Raw genomic sequence first — 25822 nt, forward strand, 5'->3', positions numbered from 1 at the left:
CACCAAGATAAACAACATGGGACTCAAAACTGACCACTGATGCACACCAACATTCACGGCTCATCACTCAATTCTCCATTCACTCTTACCTGGGTGTGACCACTCACATACATGGTCACAACCACCCTAACCAACCACTCCTCAATCCCAAGCTTTCTCATCACCCACTTCACCACCCCTCTAGGAACTCTGTCAAAGGCCTGCATACTGTATTTAAAAACATATACTGTATGTAGAAAATTTACTGGCTTACTACATAAAAATGATTTAGCACCTACAGTAATACATTAGTTTGATATTTATGGAAATTAAGTAAAGTTATGTAAACAAAAATCCCTTAGAAAAAAATATGAATGAACACTGCAATAAAAAGGGGATCAATATCAGCATAAACTCTAAATTATTAGTATACAATAATACCTGATCAAAATCAGGTCATTACCCTTCCAGTATGTTTAAAACTGACAATTACCCTAAACATCAACAATATGACATTGTGTTTCCCAACATTTGTTAATATACAGTATTAACAAATTTAACTAACATACTGAATACATAAAATTTTCCACAGTCAAAATCTCAATTCTTCTGCAGTTCCAACACCAACTTCCTAAGGAACTTAAAATATGTCTGTTCTTTTAAAAAACCTGACACAAAATTTCAGTTACCATAACCCCACCACCTATATAATAAATAACTACATAAAGCATAAATAAATATAAATCTCAAGGTCTATACTACTATATATGAGATATAATATTACATACAGTATATATATATATATATATATATATATATATATATATGAGATATAATATTACAGTATATATATATATATATATATATATATATATATATCTGCTTCTAACATGTATGTTAATACCATGTACAGTGGTTGTTGCATTACTATAACCAATAAGTTATAAAACTACAACAATAATCACTTAGATTCTTGATAATGACTAACATTCAAAGCTAAGATTACACTAAGTTTAAACTCATTTACTTGAATAAACCATGAAATACAACTGACAACAAACACTATCCTTTCAAAATCAGACTTAGAATATGACAAACTAGCTCTAACATAAACAACCTGAAATCTTCACTGCATCCTGGCCTGATACAAATTTGTTATTCTTTAGAAAATAGATATTGTGAGAAAGTATTGTAACTTAAAAGAAGCCGATGATCAAGCTGAAGGTTGGTGATTGTGAGCATCGATCCTTATGTGAGGGCTAACACTACCACAGGTCTTGATACGATGCAGTGGGTCCACCTGAAACAAACAGCAATACACACATAAACAGAATTAATTCTTTCAGTATCCTCACACTTAACCCATTCAATTCAATGACATCTTTTCCATATCATTCTTTCTACCACTAGATGATTTTACTTGGCTTTGAGACTTTTTGAATTGGTAGGGATAGGTCTATCCTCCATACCCCTTCAGTGTGAGAAGCCTGCCCTAAGGTGAAACAAAATCATCTGAAATGAGCTTGATTACACTTTTTAAATACTGTATATCATTGGAGTAATGGCATTAAGCATGACACTGTTTCTCTGCTCCCTTTTAAATTCATTTTTAAAGAAGTGCCTCCTACGACTCTGAAGGGGATATGTGCTGCTAGAGAATCTTTTGCTTATATATGGCCTAAGATAAATGAACAGGTATTTGCATTTATTCTCAGTTATCTGTACAGGCATCAAAGAGTATAGTTCACAAGCTTATGAAAACCCACTACAGTACAGCACTTATAAGAAATGTACGAGTGAGCGATTCATCTTGATTCTATGACCTGACTAAGGAGAGCAGTGCTACCTCTCCACTGGGCTTTTAAAATTTCTGTGACATATTCCCTAAAGAAAAATGAAGCCCAGGGCCAAAAATTCTCATTTCCTACCAACCAGCCAATGTGTTGCATAAACTGCTCATTCTGTAATACTGTGACTGTCTCTTCCCACCAGGTAAGCAGTGGAGACGATAAGTAGCCACTGTTGATCGAGTGGGACATTTTCTCTTTTCAGGTCTTTCAAAAGTCTCTTGTTTCTTATCCTGTTCAGTTATGCATCCCACATGCATTCCTTAACAGTTTCACCGACACTGCCCTCACTCCTGACTTTTCACACATGCCATATCAGTCTTAAATTCATTAATAATGTAAGTACCACCAAACCTTACTGCAGTCCTCTTGCAGCCTCTACATGTTGGTGATGGTGATCATCATCCACTCACTTGACGTAGCGCTGCTTACTTCTTCTTTCATATTTATCATTTTATTTATGTGTCTGCCCTCCTCTCTTCCAACTCCCACTCCTTCCTGTCACTTTTTATCTTCTTTCCACTTCAGGTGGTTCTACACTGAATGACAAACCTAAAGTTTCCTGTAACCTAGGAAACCATTAACAATGCTGGGTGGTAATCGTATACCCAAAATAGCAAGGTGATGTGGGTCCTACTAAGATGTGCCTGTTAATTGGCTGGATAGACAATTGTGTTGTCCATCCAAGAACCAACCTTCACACTTTCCCCTGCACCTTGCTGTGGTGTAGTGCTATCAACCACAAGGGAGCATTAGGTCACTGCACAGGACAGACCTGTGGTACCAGCTTTTTGCCGCCAGTTGATGGGTTTGCTCAGCCAGACAGACAGGGACTGAGCAACAACAACACAAGATACCCTGTTATTTAGCAAGGCCTTCACTGCACTGACAATCTTTCTTTAACCCACTCTACTCTCCACTTTTTTTCAAATTTACCATACACTACCTCTTCTCTCTCTCTCTCTCTGTTTCCTATTACTGCAAGGAGATACTAAAACCCTCTCACCAATGCCCTGTGCAGGCTATGAGTATTGTCTGTACAATGTCTCAAACCTGTTGGGCTAGAGCAACTGTTGTATGTCCAGTGAACATGTTACAGTATGATGTGGTAACATGTTGGACTTAAACCATTGGCATGTGCATTAAACCCGCGGCACAAGAGGGGTGCCAAAGTTCCCCGTAATGTGCATGTCATTCCCTCCACTTTTTGGTTCCTTCAGGACGAGTCTGATGTGAGTGCAGCCCCACCCTTGTGGTGGTAACGTAGACTGGGGCTCGTGGCACTTGGCCGCGAGATCAAACACTCATGCCCTCATCTCCCCAGCGGGTTCCATCCTCCTCGCTTTAGCCTGGGATTGGCTTCGGTCACCTGGGCAGCCCTATGGGGCCACTATTTCCCAGAGGAGGATGGGGGTGGCTCGGTCAGACCAATTGGGAGAACATCAACAACAACAACAACAACAACCCGCTCACCAACTATTCTCTCTCCATTCACCAGCAAATCACAGTGAGTTACCTTCATTCTCAATAACTTTTACACTACTCTTATCTACACTATTTTCTAACCATGCCACTCACAGACATTAATAAAAGTATACCCTATACACTGATCCCTTCATGATCATGCATAATTGGTATCATGCCTATGGGATTTATCCTAATTGGTACTGGGCACCCTACTCACAAACCCCAACAGTTTATACCCACTAAATACATACATACATACTGCTATGGTAAGTATCAGAAACACAAATACGCATGGTCAGGCTTACAGAACGTGAAATTCTTTTGTTCCATGATCCTGGCACATAACCTAATAATGAAGAAGTAAAATAGTAGATTCTACCGCTTCCCGTCCGATCAGCGAAGTTAAGCAACGTTGGGTCTGGTTAGTACTTGGATGGGTGACCGCCTGGGAACACCAGATGCTGTTGGCATAACGTTCTCCCTACGTGTCAAGTGGGGTTGGTGGAGGATTAGTGCCCCTCTCTGTAAAACAATTAACTCTAAGCCCTTGGCCACCCCATTTGGGATACATGGTGTCTGGCAATGAATGAAAAAAAAAAAATAGTAGATTCAGTAATACACCCCACAAGACCTGAATGTACAGAGCCATGGATAGAGTATTGTGCACTTCCAGTACCAGAGGAAACAATGGTATAAACTGACTACCATTTCACCAAAAAGTCTTACCACCCTGAGTATGCAGAGGTTCAGTATGCAATATTGTACAATGAATTTTTATCAGTACGGAATCAAAAACTACTTGCAGTTCGTATCTATTTACTGCCAGACGCCTTCATCCCATAAGGGGTGACCACAAATAAACCGCCATGTCACCCGGTCTCCTCCCATTTCACTACCCTACTCCCAGCTCACACCCCCTCACTCTCATATACTTCACTCCACTCCTCCATGTCATCCTTAGTCTCCCCCTCCCTCTTCCCCCTCCACCTCTTACTAAATATTAATGTACTTGAATATCTTAGATAATAGGCTCTATAATCTGAAAATACATGATAAACCAAAGTTATTAATACAGATTCATAAGATTATCAGCCCCATACTTTGGAGGAAAAGTACTCTTGAAAATCTTCCTTACCTTCCTCCCCAGGAATGTTTTGAGATGATGTGCCTTATTTTTCTGACTCTTGCTCTTTACAGACTTGGATAGCTTTGCTTTTTTTGAGGATGATGAAGTGTATGAAGAGAAACTTGATGTGGAAGTGGGAGTGACAAGTGTATCGGTTGATGTAGTAGTGGTGGCTGCAGAGGATGTAACACTGCTGTGGATAAAGGGAGCAATATTGGCCCTCGGGATTTCAGCAGGCTGTCTGGTCATGGTAGGCCTTCTGAAGTGCCTCCCCCCATCAAATGGATCATCACTGTCTGTAATCTAGGACATGCATCAGAAGGTTAGTGCAGTATATGATTTAATAACCTGTGGGCTACAGGAGAGAACACAGGATAAAACAAGAAAAAAGCATCTTGGATACAGGGACATCCAAATGTACAGCATACAACCATTAAAATAAACAAGGTGAATCATTCCTTCTGCAAAAGAGGTATGGGAAATAACATAAAAGTGACTGAGATACATACAGCCCACAGACAAGCTAAGAAGAGGAAAGCAGAGAACTACAACATCTGGACACAACAAAGAAACTACCACCACAGTATACAAACAATATATACGTTCAGTGATGAATGATGCAAGCCCTGCTTGGGCTCCTAACCTCACTAAAACACACTACAACACTCTACAGACCATACAGAACAAGGCACTTAAAAATAATCACAGGCTGCACAGCTACTACACCCACAGACCACCTACATCAAGAAACCAATGTCCTCAAAGTCAAGGATCATCTAAACATGAGAGGCACCCAAATTCTCGCTGCAGTCTCCACAAACCCACAACATCCACATGGCAGCACATCCACACACACCAAGGAATATCAAAACAACACTCAGCACACGATATCATACACAAATACTGTCATCTCTCCCTCCCCCTTCGTTTGTCTCAGACCAGCTTCCAGAAGCATATCCCTACTCAAATCGCTCATCGCTCCATTCAGTCACTTAAAGACAACACACAGCTGCATGCACAGTCTCCCAATATCCACCCTTCTGAATTCTATCACCCTTGTGAGGACAAGGTCCACCTGGCTAGACTGAGACGTGGGCATCATCCAGCCCTCTTAAATTATCAGAAGAGGCTGGATGACTCCGTCGCTGACATCTGTTCAGGATGCAACACAGCACCCCATACAATTAAACACATTATGGAAGACTGCATTGCACACAATCACCTACGCCAACAACACAACATACACTCCTTGAGAGCTCTGTGGGAAAGCCCAGTCTCGGCCATGGCCTTCCTTAGAAACTCATGGCTGTTCGGCCAGACTGCCTAGGGAGCAACTACTACCACTACTACTATTACTACAGATGGACAAAAATTCAAAAATCACCCATGCTAAAACAAAGTAGGTATCAATCAATAGGCTAAACAGAAGAGTAGCTTTCTGGTATATATATATATATACAGTGGGCTCGCACAGTGCGTGTCACCGCATTGCACGATTCGCCTTGTGCACGTGTGACCAAAAATCATAACCAAAAACCTTTAATGCACGAGTTTACCGCACAGAACGCGAGACAGAGGCAAGGAGTGGCTCAAAAATGCCATTTTCTACTAGTGCGCGACCACCCCTCACAAAGCGCGTCATGTGTCGTCATGTTGATAAGCAGAAATTCCCAGGCATTCTACTGCGCAGCTTGGGGTACAAGGGAGCGGGCGCGCCATAACAGTCCCGGCTCGTGCACTGTGCGGATCCGCTCTCTGCAGCTAACCTGTCGTGTACAACGTGTGGTGTTTTTTGTGCTGCCTGTAGTTCGCTGCACCATGGCTCCAACCCCAAAAGTAAAGAAACTTCTGACACATGCCACCAAGCTAAAGATAATTAAGATGAAGGAGGAGGGTCAAGGAAACACGGCTATTGGGAGAACCCTGGGACTGGCTGAATCTACAGTGAGAACTGTGTGGAAGAACCATGAAGCCATAAAGGCTGTAGTGAAGAAGTACGGTGCCTCTGACCTAGACGGCCATTCGCGGGTGGGAAATCGTGCTATGATATTAATAGAGCGCTATCTTGCCACCTTCATAATGCGAAAGAAAAGGAAGGTGTTCCACTCAATGGAAGATTTATTCGGAACCAAGCCCAGCTCTTTTACAAGGCTGCATCTCGAAAGTTAAAAGTGGAAAAACCGTTCAGGGCATCGGTTGGATGGCTGGACCGTTTTCTCAAGCGCAAGGAACTCTGTTACGTGAAATTGTCTGGTGAACATGCCTCTGCCGGTGAGCTGGCCGCGAGAGACTATCCTGCAATATTTAAAACGATTATTGAAGAGGGACAGTACACCAAGGACCAGATCTACAACATCGATGAAACGTCCTTATATTACAAGGCCATGCCAAAATCAACTTACATTGCTAAAAGACAGAAACAAGCCCCTGGTCGCAAGCTCCAGAAGTGTAAGATGACAGTAATGTTCGCTGTAAACCTGTCTGGGAGCCACAAGATGAGGCCAGTTGTTGTACACACAGCTTCACAACCAAGGTGCTACAAAAACCTCACAAACATGGATGCAAGTGGCATGTACTGGTACAATACTTAAGATGGCTGGATGATGTCCGTAAATGGTTGGATGACCGGGAACATTATGGCAGACTGGTTAACGAGGCGGTGTGTCCCTGATGCAAGAGCCAAGTGTCGGGAACTGGGCATTCCATTTAAGATCCTCTTTGTGCTTGATAACGCACCAAGTCACCCTCCATACCTGGAAGATCTTCACAAGAATTGTCGTGTTGTGTTTCTGCCGCCCCGCACATCACTAATGCAGCCACTCGATCAAGACCTAATCGCCACAGTGAAGCATTTCTACCATGAGGAAGTGTACGACTACCTACGCAGGAAGACCGACACACAAGAGGAGCTTCATGCCCTACAAGAAGATCACGACGAAGACCTTGATGAGGCGTCTGCTCCCATTCCATCTCCACCAGCACCTCTATCCCGACCTACCACAGATGCCATAACTGTTGATGCATTTTGACGTAACTTTACGGTGAAGGACGCAGTTGAATTTCTCCTTCAAGCCTGGCGCCAGATTACACCTGCAATGGTGAACCATGCGTGGCGAATGCTCGTGCCTCACCTGTGCGTCACCCAGGAGACGGCCATTCAACCACTGGCCGATGCTGAGGCAGCAACATTGACAGCAGCACAAGCTGTACCAGGTTTCGAGGACGTTACATTGGGGGACATACAAGAAGTGCACACTGCTACTGAGGAGCAGCGTCCCGAGGAAGTGTTGCAACGGATAGACGAGGCTGACGCAGAGCCCAACGCCAGACAGAATCAAGTTGAGCAGCCTCGCGTGATGGAAGGCAGGACTGAGCTGTGTATGTCAAACATTAGCAAGATCCTTGCTGCCGTGGATAAGCTCAAGGAAGAAGTGAAGGCACAGGAAGTGAGCAACCTAAGAACGGAGGAACTTCTGGTTGGTATCGACAAACTCTTCCGTTTCTACACAGACAGGCACAGGGAAGAAATAAACAGGAGAAGACAGACGCTCATAACAAGCTACACACAGCAGGCTCAAGTTGGTGAAATAGCGGAACCATCGACATCGTCTGCTCCTGATCCTGTTGAGGATGAAGAGGAAGCAATGTCAGAAGTGTCAGCATTGGACTTTGAAGGGTTTATGGCCGAAGTGAGTGACCTGGATGCTCCTGGGGAAGGTGATCAAGAGGAGTCTGCGGAGGGAAGTGTTGGTGCGGTGGGAGGTGCGATGGGGAGTGCGGCGCTGTAAGTGTTGCCGCGCCTCGGAACCCCTGTTATTTAAGGTCATCAGGCCTGTTGTCTACTGTTGTTAAGGTGACTACCCATATTTTTGTTATTGTAGCTATAGCTTTAGTACAATGTCTGAAACATATGACCTTTATTATGTCTCTAAGGGCCAAAAAATGTCCAGGTATGAGGGGGTACCGCCCATATGTAATTATTCCCATAAGATTATGTATTCCTAGTACGCGAATTCCCAGTGCGCGAGCTCGTGCACCGCCCAATCTCTCGCGCACTATGTGAGCCCACTGTATATATATATATATATATATACAGTATATCTATCTATCTATCTATCTATCTACATATATATACAGTATATATATATATATATATAAATCAAATATTTCATTCCATTATCTCCACTACAGTTAACCAAGTCATGCAAACACCTCATCGACACCTAGCACCTTCATATTTTCTTTTTCTACATGGATTCCTTCATTTCAGCATCTGCTACACTCTCAGACACCACATTCCTTGTCTATGATCCACAAACTTCTGTTATATTTACCACCTATTCAGTGCTTGAGTCCAATAGAGTACATGGAGATGATTATTAGTAATGGGTGGCAACCACCATGACTTATTGCACAAACAATAATAATGTAACCAAAATACAGAGAAACCTCATGAAAGGGATGTACCAGTAGTGTTAGCAAAGGTCATTAAATTAGAAACTGTTATTATTATACACTGCTAAATTTGATTTGAATTACCTCAAACAGGGTGCAGTGTCCATAATAAGTGGAACAAATAAATTAATGAACAAAAACACAATAACCATCCACCTCCAAAGGTTGCACTCACCCCACCCTCTCTGCTCATTTCTTGTCCCCAACCCAACACATTACCAGCTTACATTAATACTAATCTTCACAGTATTTATTTCCCCCATATGTGCCAACACCCATCATTATCCCAACCCATCCCACATATTTCATTTGTGATATGTCAGTATTTTGAATATGACTGCCTCAGCTAAGAGACAATCTACTGCACAATGCCCATGTTCTCAGTGTGTACTTTCCCCCTCATGACCTACCACCCACCACCATCTCAGCTTATCCTGCCTCCTAACCCAGTCCTGAAAGATCCAAATTGATTTATCAGTCATTGCAACAACAATGTTTTTCTTTTTTTTTTCTAGCACATACCTACATAGGCATGACCTGAAAATATATGGGCTGAACTGAATCAGTGTGATGGACATGAAAGACCATAACTCGAATGATCTAAGCAACCACTGCACTAATAAGGACGATATTTTACACACACCTAGGTATGGTCTAAACAGAACTACATTGACCTAATTCACCCCGCTGAACTTCAAGTGACCTGACAGGACCAAAACTGAAGAAAACAGTCCAGAATTCAATTTACAATGGTCTGAACATCTGAAATGAATTAGAATGAACTAATGTGACCTGAACTAATCTAACTAAATGTGAATGCCATGAAACTACTTTTTCAGATCTGAACTGCTCTGAACTGACCTGAATCTTACTATGCAAAAATCTATGTCCATTTCAAATGTTCTTCTGAAGGTTATACCTGCTGACAGCTGACCTACAATGGTAATGCTGACTCTACACACTAAAGCAGTCAATAAATGTGCTTGTGTATGTAACTGAAAATACTAAGAAACTCGCACTTCTATGCAGCATTAAATTTTGAGGAGCATACATCCATCTTCACTCTGATAATCCTAACTTATGATGAAGTGGGGTGGGCAGGATCCAAAAAAAGGTATCCGGTATGGGAAAGTACAAAGCAGAAGCATCAACAGAACTCCCAGTGTAATAGGCCAACAATCCTTCACATATCATTCAAGGTTTGTCATCTGGGCTTGTCTCTCAGATAAACAACATCCAGGCTTTGTTTTTTGAGCATAAACCATCCTTGCATTTTTTTCGTTCTTAGAAGAGCTGCTCAAGTACCCATGGGATAAGTCACCTCACTGACCACCACTGAGAACAAGGGTGCATCTGCTGTCATGTGAATTTCCATACAAATTCTGTATTTCAGTTCTTTTACCCCCTCAACTTCCTTATCTCGCTTTTCCACACATTATTTTACACATCTGCCCAACTTCTTGGCCTTCCATATCTCCTCCCACTCTTAAATGCACTCACATTTTGATCTTCATTACCCTAATCAAATGCATCCAGTGTTGGAAAAAAGATGTCTTCATGTGCTGGGACCTGTTAAAATGGACAGCAGAGCTATCCAGATATACTAATGTACCTCATCTCCCTTCCTATCCCCCATACAGATGACAGCACAATACAGTGCTGGTGCAAAGACTTGTTCCCAGATAATGCAGCATCAACTGATACTGTATTTTGAAACATACCCTACTGTGTATGAACACATGAATGAAGCATTCAAGCATGCAGCTGAGATGTAGTCATTACATTTTTAAAAACATTAATAAACAGAAAAACGTACACAAATGAAACCATGCATGCGAGAGCTGTGTTACCAGGAAAGGTTGGAGAAGTCAGAGTTACCAACCTTTTGTGAGAGAAGAGAAAGAGAGAGAGAGAGATTTGATCATGATTTTTTTATAATGTCAGAGGACTAGTAAAAGTAGATTGACAGGGTATCTTTGTGAAAGATGGTAGAAGAACAAGAGGACAAATTTAAATGGAGCACAGGAGATGCCATAATGATGTGAAATAAAATTTGCTTTCTTAACAGAAGTACAGATAACTGGAATGCTTTGGAAGGTGAAAGGGTGTAAGCAAAGAACAGTTACAGTACAGTATGTGCTTTAAACTGGACTGAATAAAAGAAGACATGGAGGCAAGACAACATGAGTTTAGCTCATATCCTGTATCCCACAACTAGACAAAAACTAGGTGGTTGTTGTTGTTGTTGTTGTTGTTGTTGGTCAATTCCAGTCTGTCTGGCTGGCTAAGCAGACCCATCAAACACAAGCACATAACTGCACCTGCAAGGCTATCCTGTGTAGTGAACTGATGTTCCCTTGTGGTTGATAGTACCTTGCCACAATGAGGCATGGGGAAAAGTGTGCAGGTTTGGTTCCTGGATAGACGCCATATTTTCGTTTCTCCACCCAGTTAACAGAGGCACCATACCAGGCTCCACTTCACCCCATAATTTGGTTACATGGTTACCATCCTATGTGGTAGGTGGGGGCACTCACCATCCACTCACTCAATGTAGTGCTGCTCTCGGGTGTCTGCCCTGTCCTCTTCTCCATCCTTCTTTCCCTCCATCTTCTTCTGTCTTTCTTTCCTTCATTCTTTCCTTGTCTTTCTGCCTGCAGGTGACTTTACACTCCCTCTTCTGTCTTTCATTCCTTCATTTTTTCTTCTTCCTTCTGCCTGTGGGTGACTCTACACTCAGTGACAAGCCAAATGGTTTCCTGTACACCAGGAAACCATTTACTACACTGGGTGGTAACCATATAACCAAATTTTGGCACCTGGTGGTTTAGTGGGTAATTATTGTGCTCCAATCGGATTGAGCCGATGAAGGTTTATATCCAAGGGGTGATTGGGGTTTATTGCTCATGTAGCCTAATGCCACTCAGGGATGAGTGAGGTTGGTCACTCTCATCTTAAATGTCAGGATCAACTGCCTAGCCCCGGGCTCCTACGCTCCTCATGGGGCAATGTAGGATTGGATGATGATGATGATGATGATGATGGTTACCATCCAGCACTATAAATGGTTTCCTGGGTTACAGGAAACCATTAGGCTTGCCAGTTGGTGTACTGCCACCTGATGTGGAAACAAGAGCAACAAAATGTGACAGGAAGAATGGGAGAAGTAGAGAAAGATGAAGGCAGACACGGAAACAGAATGAGAAAGGAGAAGGAAAAAAGTAGGCAGCACTACATCAAGTGGGTGGATGATGGTTGCCACCACCTAAACACACACACACACACACATACATCCCAAAATCTGAGTAAAATAATCTACAGGAAGCAAGAATACATCAATAAAATACATCACTGTACTGAAGGGGGTAAGATATTCAGCATGGCCTTGTACAGCATATCGTATCCATTACTGTACTGTACTTAAAAAGACAGCAGATTATAAAATTGTAATGTTGCACTTAATAAAATCTGTAGTTGCAAAAGAAACTGTAACCTACCTCAAAAGAAAATGTATCAGAACTGGAGTCAGAGAGAACATCCTGTGGGGTGGAAGGTACTTTGAAAACCACCCGCTTCTGAGATGATGCTGGCAGTAGTATGCGTTTGCTTCCACCTCCCGATTTCAGAATTCCTTGTATCTGGGGTGCTGCCATACTCTGTTTCCCCAGTGTCAGAATAAAACATCAAATATGGCAAAGGAAAACTGAGTAATGTAGAAGTTCTGAGGCAAAAAGAATATACTTGTATGCTAAATTAGAGAATATAATTTGTGAACTTGTTAAAATTATAAAACAGAGCTGTTTGGTATGCACCCTATCAGAAATTAAGATATTCATTACCTTCATACCCTACCCACTTTCATCAGTAGTGAAAAGGAATACATGAGCCTCACAAGAATAGAGTCTTTATGGTATGATACACATGCTGAGAAATTGAAGCTTATCAAACAGTAGTGTTAATACACTAAGTATATATATATATATATATCTGTTGCCTGAAAAATATATTACTGTAACAGGATTATTGGATGGACATACAGACTCTTGTCTTGACAAACATGGAAGTAGTTTTTAATAATATGGATGATGAGATGTTGAGAGAGCTTATTGTGTCCAAAAGACCAAGACGAGTATACAGCAGTGATAAGTTCACCACATTTTTAAAAACACATCAATAAACTGAAGATAGCAAGAATGGCCATGAAAATGACTCCAAATCTGGGAGAGTTTTCTATGACAAGATATTAAAGAAGCTAAAATTGCCCACATTATGGGTAAGGAAAGACAGGAGAGACTTGACAATGATGTACAACGGTGTACGAGGTCTAGAGTTATTGGGCTGAGAGGATCTTTTTCCAACAGATGATGGAAGGATGAAGGGACATGAATACAAACTAAAGAAGAGCCCATGCCTCAACGATGTGAAAAATTTAGTTTCTCAAATAAAAGTACAGTTATTTGGAAAGGGCTAGAAGTTGGCAGTGCAGGCAAAGAATGTCCATATGTATAAAATGAGGCTAGATAAAGGTAGATGAGGAGTTAAACAATATGAGCTTAGTTCAAATCCTGTATACTACAGCTAGGTAAATACAACTACTGTAGTAAAAACATAAAGAATAAGATAAAATAATACTGGCTGTGTTGCTTTGCTTAGTTACAGAGTGCTACTAAAACATTTGCCCATCTTACCTTCACTGGTTCCTGCAGCTGCTTCACTTTAGTGGCTTCAACTTTCAGTACTTCTACTTCTTTTTCAAGTACATCCTTTGTCATGGAAAGCAGTGGCACATGTAATTAAATTTTCAGCCAGTACGAGTAACACTCAATCCCACATTACCCTTTTACAAGCATCAGGGCCCCAGGCTTCTCTACAAAAGTTCAGAATATTTAAAGGCTGAAAATTTCCCAATTGCTCCCATTACCTCAGGGAGTTTCAAAACCATGGGTAAGGCTAGGCCATCACTCTGATTGGTGCATTCTACTGTAAACACCTTGAGATAAAATTGGAAAAGGTGACCGTAACCCAAAGCCTTTCCAGCAAAGGTTAATTTCTGGACAACAGGAAACCATTTGGCTTTTCACCTGATATGATGCTGGAAAGGGAGAGGGTAACCCAAACCCTTTCCAGCAAAGGTGCGTTTCAAGGTTATAGGAAACAATCTGATTTGTCACCCAATGTTGAGTCACTTGAAGGTAAAATTACACTGTGTGACTGGACTGAGGGTGCCCCCATCTAGCAATTAAAACAATTAAAAAATGATTATTGTTAATAAGATGCAGCATTTTTGTAACCAGGTAAAACCCAATAACGTGAAGAAGAGACAATTATGAATATCAGTTATGATATACCTTCTTTGAGGTTAGCTGGAGAAGTTGATCTTGACTCTTCTGTAGCTGCTCCTCAGCGTCCTTCAGTTTGATCTCATTCTCAGATTTGAACCTTTCCAGTAGGCTCACCAATTCCTGAAAATATTAGCACATCAGTGTATGATTTATACTGAATAAAGCAACTGTTACTTTTATATATCTTGAATTCATTCATGGTACTTTTTACATACAGGTACTCTGCCACCTTATCCCTGCCACGAAGACACAAAGTCCACCTACAGAACAGTACATAACCAACCACACAAACAAATAAAGAAATATAAATAAAGGGAAAGCTGAGATATCTGATACTGTACAAGCTTCAATGACAAAGCATGTTTACATACACTGAAATGAATGGGGGTTGCACTGAACATCTGCTCTAGTACAGTATATCAGTTATTACCTGAAATGTACTGATGTTACTGTATTAACAGACACACTGTACACAACAGGGTAAGAAATGTTCTTTAAAGAAATGTTCAGTACAGTAGCAGGTTTTGTTTGATGTGTACCACCAAATGAGCACATAACTCTGCAATAAATTATTTTTGTACATATGTATATTAACATATTTTTTTGATAAGTATCCTCATCATTATCATCATCACTCTGCCCCTCTTTTCCCACTTGCAGGTAGGTTTGGGTGGGGTACAGTGAGTCAAGAAAAGGAAAGAACACATCAGTGGGAGAACTAATTAACGGTATGCCCAAAAAAAAAGGTCACACATGCATTCGTTCACCACTCAAACCCTCAGAATCATGATTCCACCTAATTGGTACTTTTTTCCTCTCTCTCTCTCTCTCTCTTTTTTTTTTTTTAATCTGGCTCTGGCCATTCCATCCCCTAAAGCCCAGCAGTCCTCATATGTACCACACATTTCTCTCATGTCACTACTTTGGCACTAACACCCACCATTCATAAATGAATATGGTACATACTAAGGCTTTGTTATGCAGGACTGCTAAACTGACATTAGTAGGGGTGTTTCTACATGTCGGTGGATCTTATGGTATGATCAGCAAAGTCTGTCTTAATGATATTTAAATTCTTAAACTGTTCCCTGCTCCAGTCAGGAATTAAACTTCCATCCATTAGGACAGCAGACTACCTCTTTATCAACTCAGCCACCATTTACACCACCTGTCCACACATGACTTCACTTTTCCTATCCAAGAGTAAAACCAACAACTGTCAACCTCCTCCATACAAAATGACCACTGTCACACACTCCTCCATACAAAATTCATCCAGCCAGCTTAATCCCTTGGCACTCCCTAACCTCACCAGCTTCCTTACCTCTCTCTCACATGCTCATTTACCACATCTTCCTACCTTCTCCCTGGCATATCACACCTCCTCCCACCTTCAAACTCACTCAGATATACTCTTTCACCCATTCTCTCCACATGACCATATCATCTAAGCACATTCTCTTGGACTCTGATATCAACAGACTTTTTTACTCCATTTCTTTCACAAATCATAGTATTCCTGATACTATCCAGTCTTCACTTTCCACAAACGTTCCTCAACAGTCCTATTTCCACTACTCTTACTGCTGACAGTTTATTTTCATACTACACCATAGTCTCACACCCATATGTTAAAGTAAGCACTAAAACTTTTTTGCAAACCTCTCACAACGACCACTTTTAGACCTCACTATTTTACCAAGGCCTTCATAGCACCAGCCACTTTCTTTCCCTGTGCCACTTTTCACTTCTTTTGCACATTTAAATGCACTTCTCTTTTTCTGTTGCTGCACTCAGGTATTTAAACTCTCTTACCAATTCATCCTTCTCCATTCATTGTACTATCACACTGGGAATCATATCCTTGAAATTTGGCACTAACTCTAGTAAACACCATGTACAAACTTTAAACCTTGTACTAAAAACGTACCTTAACCTTGGAATCTGACTCTAATTTGGTTTTAAGAGTCTCCTTGCTTGCTGTAACAGCTTCTTCCCTTGCTCGACTCTCCTCACATTCAGCTGCTTCCAACTCTTTCTTAATATCTTCAACTTCTTTCTGCCCATGCAATCATAAAATACCATAGATATCAATATAAACTAAATAACCACAGTATTCCCCAGTTCACAACACAACACAGATTAGCAACTGAATCGTTTTGCTTATACCACTTGGGGAATACGTGTATTGTATTCAACTGGACAGACAGTATTAACCCTGCATTTATTTATCACAATATCTTGGGTATGACAGAGTATGTTTGCTTTATTCAGGTGAGTTGACCACAATGGTTATATCTAATTCCTCTAGCTTGAAGATACTCTCCTCAACTGAATGAAGTACAGTAGTCTGGAGATAGCCAGGATAAAAACAACTGTGCATCATCACACTGAAGAGGTTAACCCACTAGCCCTTGTGTCCATTTAATAACTATAAAGTAACTGAAACTGAACTCAAAAGTAACTGTGCAGTATAATACCATTAACATACTGGGTATAAATCATACATCACAGGCTGAAACTGAAAGACTGCCTTATACATTTACTGTACTAGACTATTCTCCAACTCATGTAACAAAACAGAAAACTGCAATAACATTCATACCAGTAATACAAACCTTCTGCTGTTCCTTTATGCTATTAAGCAGCTCAGTTTCCTTGTCTTGCTGGTTTTGTTGCAACTTCTCTCGCAGCTGAGACAACTCCTGATCATAAGCCTCACGAGTCTCACAAAGGATCTGTTTCTTCTTCTCAATTTCAGCTTTACAGGCAGCCACTTCCTCATGCCTCATTGCCATCAAGGTGGTCATATCACTCTCCTTAGCTTCAACTAAGTAATTCAGTTTTTGCTGCTCACACAAGGACTCATCCAGTTTTAACTTCAAATCTTCCAAGAATTTATCCTTTTCCTTCAGTTCTTCTTCCTGTTTTTGCATATATCACAAAATTTAAATAGTTCCATATAATACACAGTTATTACAACAAGGAAGGTTAATAATTGTTCATAAACTAAATTCACCCATGATTCAACCACTGTCATGGACCACACAGTCCATGAATTTCTTCAATTCTTTAACTATACAGTAATATGCTTTTACTGTTAAAAATTTAGCTAGTAAATCTAACATAAACAATACTAGAAAGACTAGAAAATGATTAATGGAATTCTTCACCATCATCCTGACCCTATTTCCAACCTAAAGATGAGGTAAGGTAGGATTTAAAAAAAAAAAAAATACATAGAAAATATGACAGAGTCATCATCTTAATGTACAGTAATTAAAATGGGCCATACAATCATCCAAATATCATTCAAGCCCTCAGAATTCTAGCTCCAAATTACAAGTCTAACCATCTGGACATTATTTTTTTAATTTAATTTATTTTTTTTTTTTTATATGGATGTTCTTCTAACAACTCTACATATAGGGGTCGCAGGACACCAACAGAATTAACAGCAGGTGTCTAAACTCCTATACTGCTATATATAACTATTTTTCCCTATGAAAAGGATGTACTGTTGATATTTTCTTACCTCCTTGGATCATTTCATGTTAAATACACCATGACTCAAAAAACTATGGGGAAAACAAGGGTTAAAGGGAAATTTCTGCTGTTGGAGGGTAGGATATGGTTCTGTCAGCACCAGATGCTTTGTTAACTGGGAATTTCAAAACCATCATCTCAACTTAGATTCTCTTTCAAAAATGGGATGGGTTAAAAAATATATATATCAACCATGGTCTGAAGAATGCACCACACAACCATTCACACATTGTATAAGCCTTCAGAATCCATCATCATCATCATCATCATTATCATTAACCCCCCATGAATGCGATGAGGTCCCAAGATCATAAAGTCCTTAGTCAGTATTTTACAGGCAAAGTTAAAAGTGTACTAAATATAACTGCACAAACTGATGCAGACTGACTAAAACATGCACTGAAAACCACAAAATAGAAAAAGGACTTACTTTTTCGGTCAGAGAATTTTCTAAAGTTTGCTGATGGTCTTTCTTATCCTTTAGTATATTCGTAAGGTCAGTCACTTTCTCCTCCAACTCCACTGTGATCTTGCTTTCACTTTCTGAACTCTTGATTTTGGTTTTGGCCTGGGAATATGTGAGTGCCTTGTACATTTGAACTTGGATGCATTTACAACTTAGGAGTTGAAGCCTTTTATCACAGCAAATTTTTCATTATTTCACTATAACAAATCTACTATTTTCTTTCAGTACAACATACAGTAGTTACCTTTTACACAGTAACTCTACTCCAAGATACCTACCTCATCCATCGTCCAATCCTATATTGCCCGATCAGAAGCAGAGAGGCCCAGAGGAAGGCTACTCAGTCCAAACATTTAAGGCAAAGGTGACTGGTCGCACGCCACAGAATGGCAGTATGTAAGCAATAAACCTAACCACTCCTAAGTAGACCCTTATGAGCAAGATCCGGTTTGAGTGCCTTAACTCACTAAACAACCAGGTACCTAAAAGAAAGTATGAGGGCAACAGTGCTAATGCACTACATCAGTACACAGCACAAAAGCCTACCCTTGATCTCCCACCGTATGTGTGAGAAGTGTGACGGGGGATTATATGATAAGGTAAGGGTAACTGACAATCCTATTTTGCCCTCTTTGGAGTGTAGAAATTTGAGGTTAAGCTACTGAAGTTCAGAACATTTACAGGTAGACCAACTACACCCTCAATGGCATCATACATGGCAAAAACCTATGGTCACCTCTAGGACTCAATCAAACAAATGCACATAAACCACAGCCCATTCTGACCTAAGACTGCTACCACCAAACCACCATGCATTAACAGGTGACACATGAGAGGGCACCAAGGTCAGAGGATAAGCTGTTGTGGAGACTTCATTTGAGTCCACTTCTTACAGGATTAAGGCATCTGGCAACAGACAGACAGGAAGACCACCATACTGATGCCATCAACACTGACAACACCACCATCACAGCTCCATTCATTCAATTAGTTTCACAAAATAAATAAATAAGTCCCAGTATATAAATAAATAAAGGGGCACTTACAGAATCCAAGAGTCACGTCCACTAACTGGTCTACGTACCAAACATTTAACTTTCCCTTGTGACCTTGGTCTTCGACTAGCTGCCCGCAAAATAAAATGTCTTCATCTTTCCCTGACTCTAAACCCTTCAAACAAGCTATTTAAGTTGACCCTTCCATGTGTCCTTGACCTTTAACTTTTCTCTGTGACCTTGACTGTTCTTAAAACTAAATCTCTCCATCCTTGCCTTACCCTACGCCCTCCCACAAAGTTTGGTCTAAATCGGATAAAACTTTTAGTTGACCTTCCCATGTGATCCTGACCTTTAACCCACTCATCTTAAAAAAAAATAGGTTAGCCCCTCACCTAATTCCCTGCCCTTTCAACAAGTCTGGTTCAAATCAAGTGAAAGCTGTTTTAGTTGTAAAACTCTGACCATGCCCCATGACCTTGACCTCTGACTGTTCTTATAAACTGAATCCTTTTGTTCTTGCCTTACCCTCAACTGTTCCACTAAACTCAGTTTAAACTAAATAAAAACTATTTAAGATGACTTGTTATGTCAAACTTTGACCACATTCTGACCTCTAAACTATTGTTCTACACACAAAGGACCAATCCCTAGCCAATCTTCAATTCTTCCATAAGTTTGAACACACACACACACACACACACACACACACACACACACACACACATATGCACCCCCCCCACACACACACACATGCACCCACCCCCACACACACACACATGCACCCACCCCCACACACACACACATGCACCCACCCCCACACACACACACCACACTCTCTCTCTCTCTCTCTCTTTACTGTGTGAACAAAGATTTATAAGTATTTAAAAAAATAATAAAATTCATCTATCATCCAAACCTTTTTTACCTACCTGTAGTGAAGAGGCCTGGGGCTAGGCTACTCAGTCCCAACATTCAAGGCTGCGGAACCAGACTCACTTGCCCCTTAATGACAGTATGTCAGCAATTACCTCCAAGCACCCTCAGATAGAAACCCTTACAGGTCTCATTTGGCGGAAGTGCCTTAACCCATTACACCACCAGGTGTCATTTGGTTATATGGTTACCATTCAGCATAACAAATGGCTCCGTGGGTTACAGGAAACCATTTGGCTGAATACTCAGTGTAGAGTCATTTTAAGATAGTACAGTACAACACTGAGCGAGTGGATGGTGGATACCTCCATCTACCACTTTAACATTACACTAACATAAGTTAAAAATCACCCAACTCTGCTGAGATCAAGGAAAAGTAAGTTATTGGCCACAGATGCAAGCTTCACACCATAAACCTGGGTAAGCAGCCATATACTCACATTGATACTTTCTTCCAGAAATTACTCCCTTTTGCCTATCAGACACTGCATACATAGTGCATCACATGGTGCGTTTCTGTTTTCTTTTAGGTTACCTGCATTACCATATCATGTAGAAGTTGTCTGCATAAAATAAATCTATGCAAATGGTGACTGCTGCAAAATCTTATTCTACATTTATCTGTTAAGATGTTGATCTAATCATAATACAGTACACTATATTCTTTATTCTAGAAAAAAAAAAAAAAAAAAAAAAAAAGGCAAAACATTCCCTAAAAACTGATCAATTATTTTCAATAACTAGAAAATCAAAAATCAAGACGGAAGACATTTTGCACAACTCATACCTCCTTCTCCAGTTCTCTTATTCGCTGCCTCAATTTCTCTGTCTTGTCTGACAGATTCTGGTTTTCCTCATTTTTCAGTTCACGGTCATTCCTGTAATACTTATGGAGTTGTAGAAAACTGAAACACAACTCTGCAAGTTCGGCAAAAACTGTTTACATACCATCATCCTGACCTATTTCCTACCTGGATGGGTTGAGGTAGGATTAAGAAAACACAGAAAAAAATGAATGGAAGAACAACAAACAGTATACTCAGCAAAACTGGCCAAACACTCATTAATACATCATTTGTTTTTGATGTGGGGTCACAGTCAACTGCTTGAAGGATAAGTACCTGACTACTGTATGTGGTTTATTCTGTTGGGGGATGCCATGACTAATTCCCCCACTCTTATATTTTACCTTCTATTGTCCTTAGATCCTACCCTTCTCTATTTCTTATGTGATTAATAAGATTCTGATGACAGTAATACACAGGAATCAGCAGCAAAACAATGACCTCGAAGGGGGAAGAGGAATCAACCATGAAAAAATATCCACTGTTTGGTTGAGGCTATAGCCCAGCTGAGTAGATTGACGTAAATAATGGAAACTTACCACAGCTATGTGTGTGAAAAAGGGTTCACAGGCATACCATAATAGATTTCAGTGTTTTAACATCAAGTACTGTACTGTACTGCATGACATCTAGCCTTTAGTTACCTCTGCCAATGAAGTTCCAGGAAGTTATATATGTATATTCATGTCTATCTGTTGTCTGTTTGTCTATCCATAAGATATCTCTACAAGTTATTAATGGATTTCAATAAAGTTTTTTGGATAAGTTGAACATGGATCAAGGACGTGTTATTTAAATTTTGAAGGTGATCTGAAATCAAGTCCTGGTTCTGGGCTGTTTTTTGTTTGCTTTTCCACAAGATATCTATATAACTTATATATTAATGGATCTCAAAGAAAATTTGTAAATATGGGTGTCATGGGCCACAGAACAGTTATTAAATTTTGGTGGTTCTAACACTTTATTCATCTAACTTCTAACAGCTGGATGGTCACAAAACAAGAGCCTGAATCACTTAAAACTACACTGACCTGATTTTGTCATATTCTTCCCTATGAGGTGCAATCTGCTCTTCAAGTTTTATTTTGAGGTCCTCAGCCTCATGCTTTTGATTACTGAGTTTCTCCAATTTTTCTTTGCTTTCCTGTAAGTATGAAGGTATTAAGTTGTGTATAGAATAACAGAGATACTGATGTTGAGGCCTCGGGCTCATCCGAACGTGAACTCAGTGAACTGCAAATTGAAGCTGCCCTTCTTTGCAGTTCATCTTTTTAGGAGACAGAAAGGGAGCTAAGGGGCCTTTGCATTACTGGGCAGTGAAGCCACCTGATCATACCAGTGTGACCACATGAAAGATTATGGAAGGTTTCGTGTAGGTATGGTGTAGCTTGTAAGCTGCAGCTGAGTGCTGTTAAAGATGTATTACAATGGCAGTGAAGCATGTGTAAAGGAAGGTGGGCATCAAAGTAAATAAATACATATCAGAGTTGGTGTGAGACAAGGATTTGTGATGCCCCCATTGTTATTCAATACTGTACAGTATATATATGGATGTGGTTGCAATAGAAGAAAAAACATAAGTCATGGAGAGAAGGATGGCACTGGTATTGAATGGTGAAGGCAGAGCATCACAAGTCTGATGCATGCAGATGATACAGTACTGTTTCCAAATATCAGACAAGGGCTTGGTTGAGTGCTGTAAATACTCGTATTCTGCAGGCGTTCTATCTATCTATCTATCTATCTATCTATTGCCAGACGCCTCAATCCCGTTTGGGGTGGCCACAAACAAATCGCCTCCAAGTCGCCCTGTCCCCCGCCATTTCACTCCCCTGCTCCCAACTCACACCCCCCTCTCTCATATACCTCTCCACCCCATCTCTCCATCTCATCCTCGGCCTCCCCCTCCCTCTTTCCCCCTCCACCTCACTCACATACACTCTCTTTGTCAGTCTTTGACCCTCCATCCTCTCCACATGGCCAAACCACCTCAGTGTGTTCCTCATAACGCTTCCTATCACATCCACATCAACACCACAACGCTCCTTTATATCCTCATTCGTCAGCCTGTCTCTCCATGTGACTCCACAGGCTCCTCTTAAATAACTCATTTCCACGGCTCTCACTCTTGACTTGTGTCCTTCCAACAACGTCCAAGCTTCACTTCCGTACGTTAGAGTTGGTATCACAATACTGTCATGTAGTAACTTTTTCACTTCCATGCTCACTTCCCTGTTTCTTATCACTGCTTTCAAAGAACCAGCAACCTTTCTTCCCTGCTGTACCCTTTCAAGCACTTCACCCTCCAAACCTCCATCCTTACTCATCACACTACCCAAGTACTTAAACGTACTCACATTTTCCAATTCCTCACCATCCAACCTCGCTGTACATTCACAGACTTCACCTCTCTCAAAGACCATCACTTTACTCTTCCCTACATTCACCTTTAGATTCCGTTTCTTACACACTCTCCCAAACTCATCCACCAAGCCTTGCAGCTCCCCTTCATCTTCACTCAACAACACGGTATCATCTGCAAACAACAGTACAGGGAGTTTCCAAACACTATCCTCTCTCACCAGGGCCACTCCAACATCCACTACCCTACCTTGTACCTCTTTTATTACCCCATCCATGTACAGATTGAACAACCATGGAGACATGACACATCCCTGTTTCAACCCAACTTTCAAAGAGAAAAATTCACTTAGTTCACCATCCACACGCACTGCAGCCTTCGCACCATCGTACATACTCTTCACAGCATTCAACAACTTCCCATCTACTCCATATATTCTTAACACTTTCCACAATCCTTGTCTATCCACCCTGTCATATGCTTTCTCCAAATCCATGAAAGCCGCATACAACTTCTTTCCCTTCTCTAGAAACTTTTCCACTAAAGATCTGAGAATGAATATCTGATCTACACAACCTCTTCCCTTCCTAAAGCCTCCCTGTTCTTCTCCAACTAATTTCTCTGTTCTTTCTCTAACTCTGTCAATAAGTATCCTACCATATACTTTTCCTATTATACTAAGAAGACAAATGCCCCTATGATTACCACACACTTCTTTTTCCCCTTTTCCTTTGTACAAGGGAATAATTATAACTGACTTCCAATCCTCCGGGACTCTACCTTCCTCCCAGGCCAATCTGCACATCTTCCACATCCATTCTACTACTATCTCTCCCCCATGCTTCAGCATTTCACCACACACTCCATCAATTCCTGGGGCTTTCCCTGATTTAACTTTCTTCATTGCTTCCACAACTTCTATCCTACTGATTTCTTCCTGTCTTCTCACCTCCCTCCTTCTTCCAGCCATTCCCCAGCCACTTATACTCGCATTACTTCCATCCTCCACGTTCAACAATTCCTTAAAGTGTTCTCTCCATCTGCTCACTTTTTCTCCCTTCTCCACTAGTAATCTACCATTTTTATCTTTCACTCCCCTGCTAACTTCACTTCCACCCTGTCTTACTCTTTTCACCTCTTTCCAGAACATTTTCTTACAGTCCCTCCACTTTACACTCAAATTCCTTCCAAATTCCTCATCCACTCTCTTCTTACTCTCTCTTACTAATCTTTTCACCTCTCTCTTTCTTTCTACGTATAACTCTCTCTTCCGCCTCTCAACTTCTTCCACGCCCTATTTCTCATCCATTCATTGTATGCTTTCTTCTTTTGTGCCACAGCCCGTTTCACCTCTTCAGTCCACCACGCTGTTCCTTGCACCCCTCCGTCTTCTCTTCCTTCCACACACCACATCACATGCTGCACATATTTCTTCTGTAAATATTCTACACACACCTTCCACGTCCCCCATCTGCTCCAACTCATATTTGCCCAATCGTTCCTCCACTTCTCTCTTATACTCTGCCTTTTTCTCATCCTCTTGTAACCTTTCCACTCTCCTTGCAACTACTCCTTCCTCTCGTCTTTCCCTTCTTCTATTCCTCCATCTTACTTGAACTTTAACTCTGGCCACCACCAAGTAGTGGTCAGAAAGTCCACTCCCCCAACCTCTATAAACTCTTGCATCCAATATACATCTTCGCATCCTTTCATCCACACACACATAATCAATCATTGCCTTCCTTTCACTCAATTCACCACCCACCCTTCTCATCACTCGCCATGTATACCTGTGGATCATTTTATGCCTGAAGAGGGTATTGGCTATCACCAACCCCCTCCCAGCACAAATGTCCACTAACGCACTCCCATTCTCATCTATCTCAGCAGGCACACCCCACTCACCAACTATTCCATCCACCTTCACATTCCCAACTTTACCATTCATATCACCAATCAAAAACACTCTATCATTCCTTCCAAACTTTTCCATGCACACTTCTACATTTGTCCAGAACTCTTCTCTCACTCTTCTAGCACGATCTTGCGTTGGCGCATACACACACACACAATCGCCCACATTTGTATTCCAACTTTCAACTTTACCCACACAATCCTTGATCCAACTGATCCATACTGTCTTATGCTCCTCTTCCATCTTTTACTCACAACTATACATACTCCTTCCTTTGCCCTCTCATTCTCACCTACTCCTGCACATATACCCCATCCATACTCCCATTCTCTCACACTTTCTCCTCTCCATTTTGTTTCAGTTATTCCACATACATCCACTTTCGCATCCTCAAGCACCTGGACAATCTCTCTCTCTTTCACCTCATCATTTGCTCCCCTTACATTCCACGTTCCAATTGCAATGTCCTTTGTCCGGTCCTTGGTCGTCATCGTTTGGTCAGTCCTTGTCCGAGGCTTATTGTTTGTTTTTTTAGTTAGTT

The 25822-nt window shown here is 41.0% G+C and overlaps 1 protein-coding gene across 1 annotated transcript in view; it reads right to left on the reverse strand.

Annotated features, from left to right (window-relative positions):
- Nucleotides 1–10392: 10392 nt before the first annotated feature.
- Nucleotides 10393–25822, reverse strand: part of LOC145409272 (uncharacterized) — a 104320-nt gene continuing 88890 nt past the window's right edge. The window contains exons 35-42 of the mRNA XM_080279752.1: nt 22036–22148; nt 20947–21037; nt 18193–18330; nt 16835–17140; nt 16147–16275; nt 14223–14336; nt 13563–13637; nt 10393–10443 (exon numbers count right to left, since the gene is read on the reverse strand). Of these exons, the coding sequence (XP_080135878.1) occupies nt 10393–10443; nt 13563–13637; nt 14223–14336; nt 16147–16275; nt 16835–17140; nt 18193–18330; nt 20947–21037; nt 22036–22148 (1017 nt within the window). The remainder of the gene's footprint in view (nt 10444–13562; nt 13638–14222; nt 14337–16146; nt 16276–16834; nt 17141–18192; nt 18331–20946; nt 21038–22035; nt 22149–25822) is intronic.

The sequence above is a fragment of the Coenobita brevimanus genome, chromosome 80 (genome assembly GCF_032717465.1).
Source record: "Coenobita brevimanus isolate Jiangsu-jjx chromosome 80, ASM3271746v2, whole genome shotgun sequence".
Taxonomy (NCBI): domain Eukaryota; kingdom Metazoa; phylum Arthropoda; class Malacostraca; order Decapoda; family Coenobitidae; genus Coenobita; species Coenobita brevimanus.